The sequence below is a fragment of the Aquarana catesbeiana genome, linkage group LG11, assembly GCF_042186555.1.
Source record: "Aquarana catesbeiana isolate 2022-GZ linkage group LG11, ASM4218655v1, whole genome shotgun sequence".
Lineage (NCBI taxonomy): Eukaryota > Metazoa > Chordata > Amphibia > Anura > Ranidae > Aquarana > Aquarana catesbeiana.
This window is the reverse complement of record NC_133334.1, coordinates 251,584,216-251,604,591: the sequence shown is the minus strand read 5'-3', so window position 1 is coordinate 251,604,591 and position 20,376 is coordinate 251,584,216. Positions and strand designations below refer to the sequence as shown.

General features: G+C 44.1%; 1 protein-coding gene across 1 annotated transcript in view; it reads right to left on the bottom strand.

The window, feature by feature from the left end:
* Window positions 1-20,376, bottom strand: part of LOC141112611 (CKLF-like MARVEL transmembrane domain-containing protein 3) — a 38,110-nt gene that overhangs the window by 6,708 nt on the left and 11,026 nt on the right. Inside the window, exons 2-4 of the mRNA XM_073605573.1 lie at window positions 15,678-15,833; window positions 12,711-12,806; window positions 10,528-10,651 (exon numbers count right to left, since the gene is read on the bottom strand). Coding sequence (XP_073461674.1) covers window positions 10,528-10,651; window positions 12,711-12,806; window positions 15,678-15,833 — 376 coding nt within the window. The remainder of the gene's footprint in view (window positions 1-10,527; window positions 10,652-12,710; window positions 12,807-15,677; window positions 15,834-20,376) is intronic.

The following is a 20,376-nucleotide window of genomic DNA, read 5'->3' as shown; positions in this document are numbered from 1 at the left end:
TCAGAAATGACTCATACTGGTAGCAGAGGAAGTAAGCAGCAGACAAAAGTGATAGTGGTACCCTTACGCCCCGTACACATGATCCGAAAATCGTACGAAAAATGCCGCATTCGAATCGATCGTACAATAATCGGATCCTTAGTACAGAGCTTTCGAGAGCCAATCAGGACAGTTCATCCGATATTATTCTATCGGACATGCACGGAAATTTTTTTCGTACGATGCCAGATCGTACGATTTTCGTTTCATCAGTACACCTATTGTTCGAAATTGCAATACAAATGCATTACAACACATGACATCATTTCCGAATTTTTATTCTGTCGTACGGGAATTTTCGTGACTTTAGTAAACTCATCAGATTCTACGTGAGATCAGCATGCAAAAAAAAAAAAAAAACGGCCGATCATTCATCCGATAATCAGATCGTGTGTGTGTATGGGGCATTAATGGAAACAAGTAAACACTATAGATCAGGGGTCTCCAAACTTTCTTAACCAAGGGCCAGTTTACTGTCCTTCAGACTTTAAGGAGACCAGACTAGGGCCAGTGGGAGTAAACAATGCCCTATCTTTGGTGTCAGTGGAGGAATAGTGCCCCCCCATGGTTGGTGTCAGAAGGAATTGTTCCCCATCATTGGTGTCAATGGAAGGAATTCTGCCCCATCGCTGGTGTCAGTGGGAGAAATAGCGCCCCATCACTGGTGTCAAAGAAAGAAATTGTGCCCCATTTTTGGTGTCAGTGGGAGGAATTGTGCCCCAATTATTGATGTTGGTGGATGGAGTAGTGCCCCAAGAGCCAGATAAAGGCAAGCAAAGGGCCGTAGTTTGGAGACCGCTGCTATAGAGGGATATGCTTTGTTCATATTTCATGTGTGAGGTTTACAACCACTTAAAAGTAGAAACTTTTTTTTTTTCACATTGCATAAAGTAAAGGAGTGTGACAACCCGTCAGTTTTTTTTGCCATCTGTGTCCCTTTGGGAGATTTCCATTCACTTCCTGTCCCATAGCTGCAACAGGAAGTAAGAGAAAAGTCATCCAAGGTGAGGGAAATCACTGGTGATCACCAGGATCACCAGCACTGGTGTCCCTCTTGGACCCTATATACCGTTCTGGAGATCACTCAAATTTGGGATTTTTTTTCCACTTTCACTTTCGGTTATAACAGTCACCAGGGCAAATAGAGAGAGTGAATATCCATAATGCAGACACAGAAATCTAAATCTGTGTATGTGTGGCTGTGGGATGGGGAATACCTCCGCAGCTTATGTTTCCCTGTCTGCAGTGACAGCTTCCTGGTGGGATAGCTCATGCCCACGCTCATCCCTGCTTAGGAGAACATCTATCTCCTGGGTAGGGATGAGCTCAGTCATGTTTGGACTCTTGGGAGTAGGGATGAGCTCAGTCATGTTTGGACTCTTGGGAGTAGGGATGAGCTCAGATGGGTACAGACACAAGTCCAAACCCGCCCAAGCTATCCCGCCAGTAAGCCGTCAGCCAATCATAGGCAGCGGAAGTATTCCCCACCCCACAACCATACGTATGTCAGGGGTGTGTATACCTGCAACTGCGGGGGTGGAGAATGCCTCCACTGCCTATGATTGGCTGTCAGTATCCTAGCGGGATAGCTCAGGTAGGTTCAGATACATGTCCAAACGTACCTGAGCTCACCAATGCTCCTGGGCCTTGCTGCACTCCCTGGGGTGGATTTACTAAAGGCAAATAGACTGTGCACTTTGCAAGTGCAGCTGCTCCAAAGTCGAGTAAAAGAGGTGAAGCTACCCATTGCAAAGAATAGCCAATCATATGCAAGCAAAATATAAACACAGCATTTTTGCTTGCACATGATTGGATGCAGGGCTGCTGTTAGAAATGTAGAAAAAATGATCTGCACTTTGGTTGTTGCTCTTAAAATGTCTTCATTTTATTGAATAGCCACAGTGAACAAATGCAGATTAAATCAGTTGACGCATTTCAGCCTATAAGGCCTTAGTCATAAACACCATGGTGGTTATGACTAAGGCCTTATAGGCTGAAACGCGTCAACTGACTTAATCTGCGTTTGTTCGCTATGGCTATTCAATAAAATCAACACACATTTTATGAGCAACAACCGGAGTGCGGATCATTTTTTCTACATTACTCTATTCAGCCAGCGACTGCTGATCGAGCGCCTGGGCGCTCTGCTATCTATGTGGTGTATGGGTAGTAGCACTAACTTTTCTGTTTATACTGCTGTTAGAAATCACGGGACCCCATACAGCAGTGGTTCTAAACTCCTGTCCTCAGGACCCACTAACAGGCCAGGTTTGCAAGATAACTGAAATTCATCACAGGTGATATCATTTGCTACTCAGTGATTGCAGTATTCTAATTTGCATCTCCACAAGGTAATACTTCAAATCTGGCCTATTAGTGGGTCCTGTAGACAGGAGTTGAGAACCACTGCCATACAGCCTACCACAGGGCCCCCCCCCCCCCGCCGAAAGTGACTGAGGACATGGAGACTGTAGCCTCAACTGCAACTGAATGAACTGTAGGATGGCGCTGCAAGCATGTGCATTACATGCTGCTGCAGAGCAGTTGTGACCTGGTCCCGTGCACTTCAATGGATCATATTTGGTGGTGGTTCCCCTTGCCAAAATAGACAGGTAGAATGATTTTCCCTGCTCCACAGCTTTAGCAACTTGTACTAATGTGACTGCTGGCCATGCTAACTTGAGGCTCGCCACTCTTCACAGCCCCTTTGGAAGCCCCTGTAAACAAAGCCTAAAAAAGACAGTAGTGACAAGAGGGGTCGGCAGATGAAATCTCTGAGGCTGCATTCACACCTGAGCGTAGCGTCTTTCAACGCTTTTATAGCGTTTTTTTCGCGCAATTTTGGCACGTTTTTATGCGCGACTTGCGGGGGTTCAAGTTCAGTTTAGGTTAGGATTAGGAGTTGGGGGTTAGGGTTATTTATTATTATACAAATAATAAATGAATAAATAAATGTAAAATAAATACACAAATAAAAAAAATAAATAAATTCAATACATTAATACTAAGTAACAATAAATAAATAATTTGCCCTTAACTAACACTTACCCCTTAAAAAATTAAAATAATAAATAGCTAAACATCCTAACCCTAACACAAAACAAATTATTATTATTATTGTATTTTTGTTCGGGTTTGGGTGTTTATTATTTTATTATTAGCATTATTAAAAATAATAATGTACCGTATTTATGGGCGTATAAAACACACTTTTTTCCCCTTAAAATCAGGGAAAAATCGTGGATGCGTGTTATACGCCAATCCCTGCTGTCCCTGGGGAAGAGGAGTGAGTGCCGCCGAAATAGACCGAGCAGAGTGTACTGTGTACTCGGCTAGGCTTGGCTCCGCTGACAGTCACGCCCAGTCCCGCCTCCTAGCCTTTACGTCCCACCATTGGACCGGTCATCATAGGAGCTGGACCAAGGGGCGGGACAGGGCGGAACTGCGAGAGGAGCCGAATACACAGGACATCCGGTTCTGTGTATCTCAGCGGCGCTAAAATTTAAAAACCCATCATGCTGCAATTTTGGACAAGGCCGCAGATGGACACTGGACAAAGCTGCAATGATGGACACTGATAAGGCTGCATTGATGGGCATTTAAAATGTAAGTTTTTTCCTTAAACTTCCCTCCTAAACTTGGGGTGTGTGTTATAAGCCGGCGCGTGTTATACGCCGATAAATATGGTATTTATCTTTTTTAAGGTTATTTATTATTTATTAAGGTATTAGATATTTTTATTTATTTTACTTATTTATGATGATTTTTAGTTATTTGTGTATTTATTTTACATTTATTTATTCATATATTATTACTATTTTATTTTTAAAATGTTTTCATTTGAGAAAATCGCACAAAAACATGCAAATTGCGCTTTTCCATTCATTTCTATAAGAATAAAAACATGCCAAAAATGCTTAAATCTGCCCGATTCGAGGTACAAAAAAAGCTCCAGGACTTTTTTGAGCTGGAGTGGAGATGTGAACCATGGTAAACACCCCAAGAAATGTCAGAAATTTGCAGGATCTTCCGCCGGTACTTTTTAGCACTGCAGATTTGTGGTACAGGCAGCGGGAGAGGCGAGTATTCTAGATTTTCCATGCAGGGAGAAGTTTGAAGATTTACTTTAGCAACAGAGTGACTTTAACATGCTGATGCGTGCTGGGGTTGGATAGTCCTTATACAATGCAACATAATTATGTGAAATGCGCCCAGCCTATTCTCTGTATATTTCCTGTTTTCTTCTGTTATGTGTGCCAGAGTTTCATCCTTGCAACATCATTTCCTGAATGGATCCGTTCTCCCCCAGAGAATAGACACAGGGCGTGCAGCTGACTCTTATTACAGGAGAACACTGACAGATCTTTTACCAGATAAACGCCCAGAACACGAAAAACAAGATCTTATTTTACTTAATGCATAATCAGAGCCTGGCCTTCCAACACATAGAAAAAAAAAATAATACAGTAAAGGCTTGATTAGACATGCAGTTGGGGGGGGGGGGGGCCATTAAAAATGCTCAGTTGAGACATGTTTTAATTCCCCCCAACTGTCCACCTTTTAAGCTGCAAAGGCAGTGGACTCTTGAGCAGGAGGGCCGGCTGTACTGTCTTACCGCAGACACCAATTCTCTTCTGCCTTCCCTTGCAGCACTGCCAGCTTCTCCTCCTCTTTTTCACTTTGGCTGCACTGCAGGGGGATTAGTTCTAGCACATGCGCTGCTTCCATCTGCCCGAGCCCCCGTTTCCCCCTTCCCCCCACAGCACAGCCAGCTTCCCTCTCCTCCTCTTCTGCCAGCAGGCTGATGCAGGCACACAGATGGATTTTTCAGGATGGAGAGGGGGAAAGGGGCCAGAAAATTTATTTCCTGAATGAACACAATAAGTGATCAGTACCTCTCACTCCTGTGTCCATTCATTACTGAAGCATAGTATATTGTAGTTGCTATGCTTCAGTTTGTGAATGAGCAGGAAGCCTTAGAGTGCTGCAACCAGTGCAGTTGAGGTTGCAGAGAAAGGGACTTAGGTCCTCGGGATGGGGGGGGGGGGCTGTAGTTGGCTATATGGGGCCCCTTGTGATTTCTAACAGCAGTCCTGGTTCACATGCCACAGTTGCAATGCTTTGTTTTGTACCCTGCAAAAATGACACCTTCTGTCGTATTCAGCGGGCAGCGAGCCCGCCAAATGCAACCCAATCAAGTGAATTGGAATGTGCTGCTAAATGCCCTGTAACTGCATGAAATGCATGTGGTTATGGCGTGTTGGTGCAGCAATTATAGGGTTTAAAAGGAGTGGTAAAGTCTCAGGGTTTTTCATCTTAATGCATTCCATGCATTAAGGTGAAAAACCTTCTGTGCTGCAGCTGCCCCCCAGAGCCCCTCTTTTTCTTACCTGAACCCGATCGTTCCAGCGACAAGCACGTTGGGTCCTCAATGGATAGATTGATAGCAGCCGGAGGTATTGGCTCCCGCTGCTGTCAATCAAATCCAGTGACACAGGAGCCAGGGGCGGGGCCGAGTCCTGCTGTCTGTGTCAATGGATGCAGCAGCAGGACTCGGGAGCTCGCCCGCAAGGGTGCCCCCATGGAAAGCGGCTCTCCGTGGGTACTGTTATATTACAGTTCTATAAAGAGGGTTTGGAGAGTCCTGTTCATGAGAGCTTACAATCTAAAAGTTTACTGAAATGGTGTCTGCAGGTAGGGAAATCTGCAGCAGGGACACAGCAAATAAATATCTGAAGAAAAAAAAAAGCATACTGGACTGGACCTTTTAGGCCCCTTTCAGAATAAGAGGAATCCGTCAAGCAGATCCCCCTGCTCAGCATGAGGGGGGATCTCTCCGCTGATCTTCGCTTAGCAGATCGATGACAGGTCCGTGTCTGCTCTACTATTACAGAGCGGACACAGACATAGCCCGCTGTTCTCTATGAGGCGGTCGAATGGAAATGGACCTCCTGCCGAACGTATCCCCATCCATCTGTTTTTAGCGGACTGGATCGGATGCTGGCGGGTGTCAATGAACACATGCCCACTGACATCCGCTTCATAGAAAACAAACAATGGGTGGTCCGATCAGGTCCGCCTGAAAAATGGACAGGTGGATCCGATCGGTCCGCTGCTGTGAAAGGGGCCTTAATTGGTGCAGCCAAAGGTGATACTGTTAAATTCAAAATATCAAAACCACTGATGTTTCTGATACACTATGGCTTTGTCACCTTGAGACTAGGGGCCATAATGCATGATTTACTAAAACTGGAGAGTGCAAAATCTGGTGCAGCTCTGCATAGAAACCAAACAGATTTCAGGTTTTTTTGTGAAAAAAAAAAAAGTTTACATGACCCGGGAACCAGAAGTGACATCATAATGTCACTCCAGTCCTCCAAGGGCATAGAGATTAGCGATGGCCATCTTGCCTTCGCTCATCTCTATTGGAAGACACTGCGGGCGCCAGATGGTTCCCGGGCTCACCGAACGGTAACATAAGTCCGGGAAGCGGCAGGAGAGGGGGAGCGACTTCTAAAAGCTATTCCGCTGCCAAGAGAATCACCTAAGGGAAAAGAAAATACCAGAGTCATGGCATCTAGCTGCAGCCATAACCCCGGTATTTAACGTCAAACAAATGACTTATTTTCCCAGTTAGGCGGTCGGCAAGTGGTTAAATGAACAAGCTGAAGACTGAAGCTTATTGGTCACTATGCACAGCTGCTCCAGATTCTGTCCGTTCCAATTTTAGTAAATCCTTCCCGTCATATTTTATTCTCCAAGCTAGAGGAGAATGGAAACAAAAAAAAGGTCTGGTATAGTCACCTGGATACACTAAGTAGTTGTGATGACATGTACAGTTTTACTATCACACGCCATAGTTGCAAAACTGGTTTCAGGCAGTGAGATTAGTTTCGATCAATTTAACCAGTTGCGGACCGCCCACTATACATTTACTGTGGCAGGGCGGCCACTCTGCTCCAGATCACATACCTAGTACGCGATCTGACGCTTCCAGGTCCGGGGCGCTCGCTGCCAACGATCCGCTCCCGCTGTGATCATACACAGCGGGAGCCCAGCAGCGGGTACCGCTGACTCGATGTCCGCCGGCACCTGCCGATTGTTTGTTACGCAGGCAGAACGGCAATCTGCCTATGTAAACAAGGCAGATTGCCATTCTGTCAAAAGGGAAGGTATTAAGCCCGTGTTTCTGCAAAGCAGGAACATGGATCAATGCCTTCCCCTGGTCAAAGCACCCCACACAATGAGAAAGTACAGGCTAGGCACACAGTTCACCCTTTGATCGCCCCTGATGTTAACCCATTCCCAGCCAGTGTCATTAGTAGGGCTGGGAGATTTTCCCCCCCAAAAAAATCTGAGATTTTTTTATAAAAAACTCGATTCACGATTCGAATCCGATTTTTTTTTTTATTATATTAAAGTGCATCAAGTCTACATCACTGTATATACTGACACACTACATCACTGTATATACTGACACACTACATCACCGTATATACTGACACACTACATCACCGTATATACTGACACACTACATCACCGTATATACTGACACACTACATCACCGTATATACTGACACTACATCACCGTATACTGACACACTACATCACCGTATATACTGACACACTACATCACCGTATATACTGACACACTACATCACCGTATATACTGACACACTACATCACCGTATATACTGACACACTACATCACCGTATACTGACACACACTACATCACCGTATACTGACACACACTACATTACCGTATACTGACACACACTACATTACCGTATACTGACACACACTACATTACCGTATACTGACACACACTACATTACCGTATACTGACACACTACATTACTCAGTGATGTAGTGTGTCAGTATACAGTGATGTAGTGTGTCAGTATACAGTGATGAGCACATTGCTGTGTGATGCCATATGGGGGTATTTTCATATATTGAGCACAGTGCTATGTAATGATATTTAAGAAGGGTGAATATATGGAAATAGGATGTGATGGGATGTGACTTCTCTCCTCTGAGGTATTATTCTTTCTGGCAGTGATCATCACATGGCTATCAGTATCACTATCTCATGAAATACACCATACAGGCAGCTCTGACTCACCCTCCCTTCTCGCTCTCTCTCTGCAGCCCGGGAATGTCCCTGTGATCCCCCCACCCCCTCCTCCTCCTGATATCACAGCCCTCCAATACACAGCGGCGTTCCACCAACAGCCTCGCCCACTACCCCGCCTACACACCCACCCACCCATGCACAGCGTCGGGCCTCGCGGACTAGGCCGAAGCCGCGGCCTCGCCTGAAAAATCGTGCCCGCAGCTCCTCAGGCCCGGCGCGGTGCTGTAAAAAAAAAAAAAAAAAAAAAAAAAAAAAAAAAAAAATCGATTTGAAGAAGATTTGAATCGATTTGACCTCTCAACTCGATTCAAGATTCAAATCGATTTTTTTCCCAGCCCTAGTCATTAGTACAGTGACAGTTCATATTTTTTAGCACTGATCACTGTATTAGTTTCACTGGTCCCCAAAAAGTGTCACTTAGTGTCCGATTTGTCTGCTGCAATGTCGCAGTCCCATTAAAAATCGCTGATTGCCGCCCATTAGTAGTATAAAAAAAACAAATAGAAATTCCATAAAAATATCCCATAAATTGTAGACGCTATAACTTTTGCGCAAACCAATCAATATACACGTATTGGGATTTTTTTTTTTACCATAAATATGTAGCAGAATACATATTGGTCTAAATTTATGAAGAAATTCGTTTTAATTTATTCATTGGATGTGTTTTACAGCAGAAAGTAAAAAATATTGTTTGTTTGTTTTTTTCAAAATTGTCGGCCTTTTTTGTTTATAGCGCAAATAAAAACCGCAGAGGTGATCAAATACCACCTAAAGAAAGCTCTAATTGTGGGGGAAAATTTTATTTGGGTACAGCGCTGCACAGCGCTACATGTGAAATTGTCAGTTAAAGTAATGTCGTGCAGTATCGCAAAAAATGGCCTGGTCATGAAGGGGGGTAAATCTTACGGAGCTAAAGTGGTTAATTGGGCAACTAAGTGCCAAATGAGGTTTAATGTTGATAAATGTAAAGTTATGCACTTGGGGGCGAAGAATATGCATCATACATACTAGGGGGAGTACAAGTGGGGGAATCAATAGTGGAGAAGGATATGGGAGTTCTGGTAGATCATAAGCTCAATAATAGCATGCAATGCCAAGCTGCAGTTTCCAAAGCGAGAAAAGTCCTTTCTTGTATTAAGAGAAGTATGGACTCCAGAGAGAGAGAGAGATATCATTTTGCCCCTGTACAAATCATTAGTAAGACCTCATCTGGAATATGCAGTTCAGTTTTGGGCACCAGTTCTCAAAAAGGATATCGGGGAACTGGAGAAAGTGCAGAGAAGGGCAACCAAACTGATAAGAGGCATGGAGGAGCTCAGCTATGAGGGAAGATTAGAGGAACTAAATTATTTTCTCTTGAGAAGAGGAGATTAAGAGGGGATATGATCACCATGTTCAAATATATAAGGGGTCCATTTAGTGAACTTGGTGTTGAGTTATTCACTTTAAGGTCATCACAGAGGACACGGGGGCACTCTTTACGTCTACAGGAAATAAAATTTCCTCTCCAAATACAGAAAGGTTTCTTCACAGTAAGAGCTGTGAAAATGTGGAATAGACTCCCTCAAAAACTGGTTCTGGCCAGCTCAGTAGATTTTTTTAAAGAAAGTTTGGATTCTGGATTATTTCCTAAATGTACATAATATAACTGGATACTAATATTTATAGGTAAAGTTGATCCAGGGAATATCCGATTGCCTCTCGGGGGATCAGGAAGGAATTCTTTCCCCTGCTGGAGCAAACTGGATCGTGCTTTGCTGAGGGGGGGGGGGGGTTGCCTTCCTCTGGATCAATTGTGGGTATAAGACAGTGTACAGTAGAGTGGAACCTTGGATTACGAGCATAATCCGTTCCAGGAGAATGCTTGTAATCCAAAGCACTTGCCTATCAAAGCGAGTTTCTCCATAGAAGTCAATGGAAACAAAGATAATTAGTTATGCATTGAGGTCTATTGCATGCAATACTTCATGTGGCCAGAGGTGGGGGGGGGCGCCAGAGAGCCTCGGAAATACTCAGGGACAGCTCGGCTGACCTCGGAAAGGCTCGGAAACACTCAGGATTGGAGTATTTTCAGTATTTCCGAAGGGCTCCGAACCGTTTCGAGTGTCCCCGGCGCCCCCACACCTCTGGCCAAATGTGGTACTGCACACCCCATTAACTTAAATTCTGCCGGTTTTGCGAGACAACACTCGCAAACCGAGTCAGAATTTTTTTAAAAAGTTGCTCGTAAACCAAGGTTCCACTGTATATGGAGGTTTTCTATTCATCTGTGTTTCTTCTTTTTCTCTGTTGGCGGAACTGGATGGCCCTGTGTCTTTTTTTCAACCAGATTAATTATGTAACTCACCATCTGACTTCTGTTGCTGCGGTTCATTCTCCTCAGGTTCGCCTTTCTTCAGAAACTTGATGAGGTCATTGAAGATAATGTAGAAGTCTATTGCGAAAACAATTGTTGCTATAAAACCTAGAACCTGCCAATCAGAAAGGAAAATCAGTTGGGATTCCGTAAGAATAGTTATTACATAACAGCAAACTCCACCCAAAGTTTGATTGTAGATGGACACCAGTGATCCGGCTTTTTTGATCTCATGGAGACCCTAATGGCAACATTTTCACCTTTAGCAGTTACCGTATCTGCGAATTTATGTTGTGATTTGCGGTTTGGAGGTCCGAACAAATTTGCATTGCACCATAGAAGTTCGCATTGCACCAAAGAAGCACAGGAGTCTTTTTTTTTTTTCCCTGCATCAAATTCGCAACGCTGATATGTGACCCGAACACATAGATATGCATTCTATTCAAGTGACATGTGAATCTTGGGCTCCCTAACCGCCAGGGGCGGCCCGTCCATTAAGGGCGCACGGATGCCACCCCCCCCATCCATGCGTCCGTCCCCTTGCAGGACGCTGGATGCATGAAATCCTATGGTGTGGGTTCGCAGCAGTGTGAACCCAGGCTTAGTCCTCAGTTTTCCGTTTCTGATTTAATCACTTGCTTACTATGCAGCTTCTTTATCTTTTAATCCTTGTCCATGTTCCAGTTTAACCACTTGAAGACCAGTCCTATTTTCTGACACTTGCTGCTTACAAGTAAAAATCTGTATTTTTGCTATAAAATTACTTAGAACCTCCAAATATATTCTCTAGGGTCTCTGCTAAAATATATATATATATTTTAGCAGAGACCCTAGAGAATAAAATGACAGTCGTTACAATATTTTATGTCACACTTCAATGAGTTAAAAAAAAGAAACAGTAAAGTTAGCCCAATTTTTTTTTTTATAATGTGAAAGATGATGTTGCGCCGGGTAAATAGATACCTAACATGTCACGCTTTAAAATTGCGCACACTTGTGGAATGGCAACAAACTACGGTACTTAAAAATCTCCATAGGATACGGTTACCAGTTTAGAGTTACAGAGGAGGTCTAATGCTAGAATGAATACTCTCGCTCTAACGATCGCTTTACAAAAAGTGCTGGTGAGTGAGAACACCCCATGTATGTTTTAGGGTGATTTGACACTCTTATCACCTTTAGAACTGCATCTCTCACAATATTTTTGAACTCTTTCATGTTTTATCACAGCGTTTTGATTTTTTTATTGGATTTTTTTCTTGATTGTATATTCTTTTGAAGCTGATTGTTAATCATGTTTTAGTTCTACTCTATATATAAAATCAGAGGTATTAGATTCCCAATTTGATTTTAGTAGAGTATTATATGTATCTTTTGGTTTTTTGAGGTAGTGTCACACCTTTTTTACACAGCTTTATCCACTTGAGTGTTTATTCACTTTTAAAGGGGCAGCTTCACACATTTACACATTGAGAGTTTGGTACCATTTCTTGTCACTTTATCAACGACATATTTACCAGCCCCATCCCCGCTCTCCATCTCATGAGGGGGGCCTGGGGGCAGTAGAAAAAAAAAGGAAGCTGTATAGAGGGGCAGCATATAGAGGAACCGATCCCCTTCATTTCCCTCCCTCCTGCAGCTGCTGAATGCCTGCGGGAGGGAGAGAAGGAGAAGCAGGCTTTTAGCAGCTGCAGGAGGAAAATGGAGGGGATTGGTTCCTCTATATCCAGGTGTACAGGGGAGCCGGGTCGTAATTATGACCATTGCAACCCTTGTAGTTACGCCCTGTGAGGGCCGTGTTTGCCCACTTAAAGGATGCACAGGTCTTCAGTGCATCCCGGTGTAGGCAATCTTATTCATGTCAGTTGGGATGCAGCGGCTACACAGACACAGCCACTACTCCCAGTATAACAGCCGTGTGTGTGCACACTGTCTGCATTCAGGGTGTATTTGCGTGGGTGTCAAATTGGGAGCAGGTGCTGTGCCAGTGTCCAAACTGACATGAATAGGACTGCACTGAAGACCTTTGCATCCTCATGTGGGCAAACACGGCCATTTATCTATTCTGTAGTAGTAGTAGTAGTAGTAGTAGTAGTAGTAGTAGACTTCACACTTCACAGTACACAAAATGATGTCAGATGATTCTTAGGTGACAGGTAAAGGTGATCACTTACCGCAGCAGCTTTGGATGCCGCACAGGAGTATTTGGACACGGCTACAAGGGACACTATGAAGTAGATGATGGCGGCGGACACACAGCGAATGAAGTCCTGCAGGAAACATCTCCAGTTTAACAATGAATCAGTGAATGTGTAAACACAGATCATTCGTCCCGAGAGGGGCGAGCGAGGTTAATGCACTTTAATCCAAACACAAGTGGCGGAGTGTTCTGTACGGATGAAGTGCGCCAAGTCACATGACCACTCCAGCACTGTTATTTCATTTTCCAGGACCTCATTAAACTTCTACATAAACACTCTGGGCACAAAAAAAAAAAACCCTGCAACTAGAGAACCGTGGAGGACACCATTGCCGTATCCATTTCTGATGATGCTATCTGTCTGCCCATCATACTGATCCACTGGCTTCAAAATTCAGACCCCACAAAACATATACAGGCAGCTGACTTTCCTAATTTGTCTACTTGTCTCTGGTTAGTGTCTCAAAGTATTGAATTTAAAGGGCTAGCGTAACAGCCAGGCATCTACAGTACATCTGGAAAAAATTCACAGCACTTCACTTTTTCCACATTTTGTTATGTTGCAGCCTTATTCCAAAATGGATTAAATTAATTATTTTCATTAAAATTCTTTTTTTTGTTTTTTCTTTTTTTTTAATTTGCAAAGATTTCAAACAAACTTCTTTCACATTGTCATTATGGGGTATTGTTTGTAGAATTTTGAGGAAAATAATTAATTTAATCCAATTTGGAATAAGGCTGTAGCATAACAAATTGTGGAAAAAGTGAAGCACTGTGAATACTTTCCGGATACACTTGCATTTTCAGAAGCAGAAGATGTCAATGGCAGCCTTCAAGTTTACATCATGTCAGGTAGCCTACATGAGCCATCCTGGCTTGTAAACATGGCGGCACAGGTTTCTTTTATGTTCGGTGCAAATAAACATGGTTGCACAAATGACACGGCTTAGGTCAGTACTAACTGTCAGTGCACATTGAGAACACTGGAAACAACATTGGACAGTATACATCTGCCACAATGTTGATTTGCGGCAGAACCCCTGGGGACCATCAAAATGTTCTTGTGGACCACTGGTTGGCGACTGCTGACCTAGAGTGGTCTGCATGCCAGGGCTGTCTTAATAGCATCATGGGCCCCTGGGCAAAGTAATACAATGGAGCCCCTACCAGCCTGCCCCAATTTACGCACCTACTATCAAGAATTATCTTCTTCAGATCCGCGCTATAGCAGAATGATGGCTACAGCACGGACCTACTTTGCCGGGAGTACGTCAATAGACATCCTCCCGTACCCCTTACTACATGATCAGCTGTCAGCCAATGACAGCTGATCATGTGATGTAAACAGAGCCGGTAATCGACTATTTTTCTCCTTGCGCTGATAGCCGATCACCGGCGGCTCTCAGAGGGACATCGGTCCCGATGAAGGAGAGCTCCCACCAGCTCATCTGTGCCCACCTGTGCCACCTACCAGTACACAACAGTACCGCCTACCAGTACCCACCAGCACCACCTACACAGTGTCACCCATCAGTGCCACCTATCAGTGTCACCAGTGCCTCATCAACAGTGCTGCCCATCAGTGTCACCTATCAGTGCCACCTATCAATGCCCATCAGTGCCATCTATTAGTGGTACCTATAAGTAACACCTATCAGTGCCATCAGAGGCCATCAGTGCCCCCTTATCTGTGCCCATCAGTACCACCTTAACTTTCCCCATCAGTGCCGCCTTATCTGTGCCTACCAGTGCAGCCTATTAGTGCCCACCAGTGCCGCCTCATCAGCGTAGTATAAATAGTTGATAGTATTAAACATATATTTATTAGTACTTTCAATAAAATCAATTTTAAACAATAAGAAAACATGCCGTAATTCAAAGGCTAATCAACACAAAGGGCACAGTATGGGGGGGTTGAGGCGGAAAGACTCAGAACAGGGAAGGTCAGGAGGGCACAGTGCAGGTTCCAAGACACTGCCATCCTGGGACAGCGTAGTAAAAATCATGACTATCCCAGCAAATCTGGGACAGTTGGCAAGTATGATGTAATGCAAGATTATCATGGGGTCTCCCATGCACCCGGGGCCCCTGGGCAGTGCCCATGCATTAAGACAGCCCTGCTGCATGCAAATGCCTCCACTGTGGGGACACTCATATTTTAGTGTTAGGACCACAGATATCAGGGTGCCGTGACGAGGCTCTGTGGCTTACGCATGCGTTTGCAAATGGGTGCGGACTAAGTCCCTGTTTTTAACGCATACTGTTAGACAGGTCAATTTGGTTGTCTGCGAGCTGGTGGCAAGTAGGCTTGGAATTTTTTCCTGGGCATTCCCCAGGCTTTGTTTGTGTCTGCATGCAAATACATCCTGCCTAGGAAGACCCACTCACTCCTCCAGACTGACACCCGCACATTAAGGCATTTTGATATTTCCAGAACTCCTCCTAAGACCCAGACTACTGCTTGCATCAGGGCTTGAGGGCTCTTGGGAGGAGTGAAGCAGGATGTTGTGATCCCTTGAGGAATCTATGTACATCACTCTGTGGACCCCTCCTGCCTGCATTCTATAGAGAAGCACAGAGACCCAGTGATGACATCAGTGAGTTTAAAATAAGGTACGTCATAAAAACAGGTTTTATTTATGCATTTCATTAGCATGTAGATGAGGGAGAAAGAAGTAACCAATGCTTGCAAAATATAAGAAGATTAAACTTCAGCTGTAAGAGCCACAAAACCCCAGCATGTGATTCAACTTGTCAGCAACCCCACAGATCGGAAACAGCGTGCTTTCCCTTTTCTTCAGCTGTATCTGGGTTGGAGGAACAGCTCACAGGAAAAGGAGAAGACTTTGTTAAGAAAGGGGAAACACAATTCTCTGCAGGGTGACTTGGCTGGTTATTGGAGGGGGATTCTTACCAACGGCAGTATGACATCATCACTTACCAGCAGAGGCCACAAGATCCCCTTCAGCTGCTCATTCAGTTTAGTGGAATAGGCAAAAAATGTAAAGAGAGCCCAAAGGAACTCTATGAGCGGTATGGTCATCAGACTGACGGCGGTCGATGCAATGTAACAGATGAACGTGAGAAAAGACACCACCTGCCAAACACAAGAATCAGAAATTAATTTTACTGGAGAAAATGCATTTGATTTAAAAAACTGAGTGTTATTTTTCCTTTTTTTACAAATACTGCTTCACCCATTGTCACTAGATTAAAAAGACTCTGTCTACAGACCATTCTGTTCAACATTAATCTTCCCATAGGATATGTACACACTTTTTAATTTTAGAAGCCTCTCTTGCTTGGACATCCAAAAGCTGCTGAGCTCCGCCAACTTGGATGTGATGTCAGCAGCCCCACCAACTCAAGTGACCCACTTTAGCAGCCTCTCTCCACCCTTTTACCATGGCGGAACCCTTGAAATTATATTCAGATCTCAAGAAACCCCTCCTAAAAAAAAAAAAAAAAAAAATTGATTATAAATACAGCTCATTATACATGAGCCACACCACATTGCCCAGATAGCAAGCAATTGAGCTGCAAGTTTGAAAATGACTTGCTAAGCTATTGCTAGACTTGCCAGGCTTCACAAGTTTGTTGCACAATTGCAGCAAGTCCGCATTGCAGGACTCCAGATCAACATTCTTTGCAAACATTCTGCAAGCCTGCTGCAAGTTCTGGTTCAGTTATGTTGTGCAAAATTCATCCCACCACCGGGGGCACTGTGGTTGAATTTTCATGCTGTAGACTTGCAGAGCTCTTGCCGTAGACTCAACACTGCAACTTTGCTCTTGCTAGAGACTTGCCACGCAAATTTGCTACAAATTGGAAATGTGTCAACTAGAACTTGTGCTTCAAGTGCTCTGCAAGTGTACAACTTGCCAGTGAAAATGTGCAACAAGTTAACAGACTTACAATTCAACACTGCCACAAATTTGTGGCAAGTTATCTTTGCTATCTGGGTGGTGGACAATAAGAGAAGGTCCCGATTGCTGGTCGTCAGTGGAAAGAGTGCTCTATTACACTGGTGGTTAGTGAGGAAAATGTCCACTACAGTGGTGGTCCGTGAGAAAAATGTCCATTACAATGATGGTCCACGAGAAAAATGCACATTACAATGATGGTCCACGAGAAAAATGCACGTTACAATGATGGTCCGCGAGAAAAATACCCATTGTAATGGTGGCCCATGGGAAAAATACCCATTATAATGAAGATCCATGAGAAAAACGTTCATTACAATGGCGACCTGTGAGTAAAATTAAATAATGATAATAGTGATAATTAAAATGGAGATCCATGAAATAAAGGTCTATTACAATGGTGGTCCATGAAAAAAAAAATGCCCATTTCAACGATGAGAAATCCATGAGAAAAATGCCCATTATAATGGTGGCCCATGGAAAAAATGCTTATTTACAATGGAGACCAATGAGAAAAATGTCAATAACAATCGTGGAGATCTATGAGAAAAATGGGCATTGCAATGGAAATCCATGAGAAAGATTGCCATTACAATGGAGGTCCATGAGAAAAAGGCTATTACAATGGAGATCCATGAGAAAAACGCCCATTACAATGGAGATCCATGAGAAAAACGCCCATTACAATGAAGATCCATGAGAAAAAACGCCCATTACAATGAAGATCCATGAGAAAAAACGCCCATTACAATGAAGATCCATGAGAAGAACGCCCATTACAATGGAGATCCATGAGGAAAATGCCCATTACAAAGGAGATCCATGAGAAAAACGCCCATTACAATGGAGATCAATGAGAAAAATGCCCATTACAATGGAGATCAATGAGAAAAAAGCTCATTACAATGGAGATCAATGAGAAAAACGCCAATTACAATGGAGATCAATGAAAAAAATGGCCATTACACTTGTGGCCCATGAGAAAAACTCCTATTATGATGGTGGTCAGTATAGAGACCCCATTCATTGTAAAGAGTGTTCCTTCCATTGTTGGTAAGTTGGAAGAATCTTCCCCTTACAGAAAGTGAACATGATCACTGGCATCAGTGGTTACTTACCTGAAAAACTAGATGAGATGCTCCGCTTGTTCCATTCCAGTGGTCTGCTAAGTGGTGTTACTGCCGAAACTATGTGGGCACCATCAGGCTAAATATAAATCCACCACATCTCAAGGAACCTCTGGAAACCTCTGAAGGAACTTTAGTTAAGAAGGGCTGCTCTATAGTATCCCCCTTTGCTCCTTCCCTAGAAACTACATAATTGTAGCCATGCCCCGTAGCGGATGCTGAATGTAGTGGTTCACCTGTCACGCTGCCCAGCCTGGCATCCATCTCTCAGATACAGAAACGTCTATAAGCTTTGTTTTTTTTTGTTTTTATTCAGGGGATTGAACATGGATAGGAAATGGTAAATTATGGGATGCCCAGGGACATTCAGTGCAACTTGCTTGGGACTTCTATACACTCCAGTCTTCTCACCAGCACACACTCTTGCTTAAGACCTCTTATCCTTTACTGCTCAAGCACTTCACTTGCTGCAGACTGTTACTCCTCCAGACTAGCTAGAACCACATGGTAGGCCTGACACTAATTCAGCCAGGCTTCAGTGAACTGCCTTTTGCGGGCAGGGACCTCGGGCCCCTGTAGTGTAGAAATAGTTCAGGTGCTAACTGTCCTCTGCTCAGCTACCAATCCCAAAAGCTCTCTTCAGGCCCTTCCAGCCAACCTGGCTGCAAAGACCACTTTCCACTGCCCTTCTCCACAGTCCTCTCTTCACTGGTTCTGCACCCATCTCAAGCTGCAAACTCCCAGCTCTCTCAGGCGTGCCTCCCCAGTCCTCCCAACTGTGCTTCACTCACCCCCTCCTGGCTGTGTCCACTTGTCCTCCCCGGAGTCTCTTAGCAGTGTTCTCTCCTGCTGTCCTCTACGTTCTCTTTCATGTGCCTCTCTTCCAGGATCTCTTCTCTCCTCCTGGATGCACCCGAGCCCTGGCCCAAGGTCCCCCCCCCAGACTGGGGAGCTCCCCGTGGGCCAGACAGCCTCCACGTTCTCTCACTCCAGCTCTTCCATCCAACAACTCCTCCCCAGCTGGGCTGACCACAGGTATTTAAGGAGACCTGCCCCCTACCAATCCAAGTTGGGGATTGGTCAAGGCTCCTTAGAATACCCCAGGCAGCTCCACCTCTCCTTTCTTTCTAGCACCTTCTAGAAAGAAGAGGGAGGTGACAATGATGCTACCTGTGAGTCACCCAGCCCTGCCCTGAGCCACTCCCAGCCCAGAATGAAAACAAACAGGCCTAGCCACCAGCTAGGCCTGCCTAAATTTTCTAACTCTCCAGAAAAATCCTCCCTCTAGCACCTACCTAAATAGAGGGTCCTACATAATCATTTAGGGAAACTGCAAGTAAGAATTTAAAGGCTTATGCCGCATACACACGGTCGGACTTTTCGTCTACAAAAGTCCGACGGACGCTGACAGACCAAATACGGCGGACAATCCGATCGTGTGTGGGCTTCCCCGGACTTTCAGCGGACTTTTCCAGCCGCAAATCTGATGGACTTTAGATTTGAAACATGCTTCAAATCTTTACGTCGTAACTCCGCCGGACCCAAAAATCCGCTCGTCTGTATGCTAGTCCGACGGACAAAAACCCACGCTAGGGCAGCTATTGGCTACTGGCTATCAACTTCCTTATTTTAGTCCGGTCGTACGTCATCACGTACGAATCCGTCGGACTTGTGTGTGATCGTATGTAGGCAAGTCCGTTCGTTAGAAAGTCCGCCGCAAGTCCGTCGAAAGTCTGTCGGACTTTTGTAGCCGAAAAGTCCGACCGTGTGTACGATGCATAAGTCCACATTTTATAACATGTTTTGACCATATTTAGGGTGTAATATGAAACATAATATAAAATACCATCCCCAAAAAACAAACCAGGCCCCCCTACCTGAATGGTGGGGTGCATCTTTCAGCAGAATCTTATATCTTGCATGGCCACACCTTCAGCCAATAACATTGACTCAATATGGACATGTGTCCAATATAAGGGCACTGGCATCACCAGCGTTCTGCTGCCTTGTTTCTGTGTGCTGAGGGGAATGACCCGGGCTACACATCATTGCACTTAAAAAGTGCGGTTAGTGTAAGTTCAGATAGAGATAAGTTTGGAGGACGCCCAAGATAATCCCTAAGGACTGTACATGGCTGTTTTAGCACAAATTACACAAGCATCACTGAAATTCAAGAAAAGATTCTTGGAAGCTTATTGGAAAAAAAAAACTATTGTTTATGATACACAGTGCTTTACCCAACTAAATGTCAGTCGATTAGGGTTCACATCTACCTTAACTGGAAACAGTTGTAGGTCTATATATAGCTGTCCAGACACGCTCAGCAGTAGAACTCATCACCCGGGAAAGAATTTTCCTGGTGATTGGGACCGTTCCCATAAGATAACATTTAGAAGTGTCTGCATGGAGAATAAACATGCATGCTGGGCCAGTAATATATGGCAGTTGAACTCTTCGTTTTTATTATTATTATACAGGATTTACGGTGCCTTGAAAAAGTTTTCATACCCCCTGAAATTTTTCCACATTTTGTCATGTTACAACCAAAAACGTAAATTTATTTTATTGGGATTTTATGTGATAGACCAAC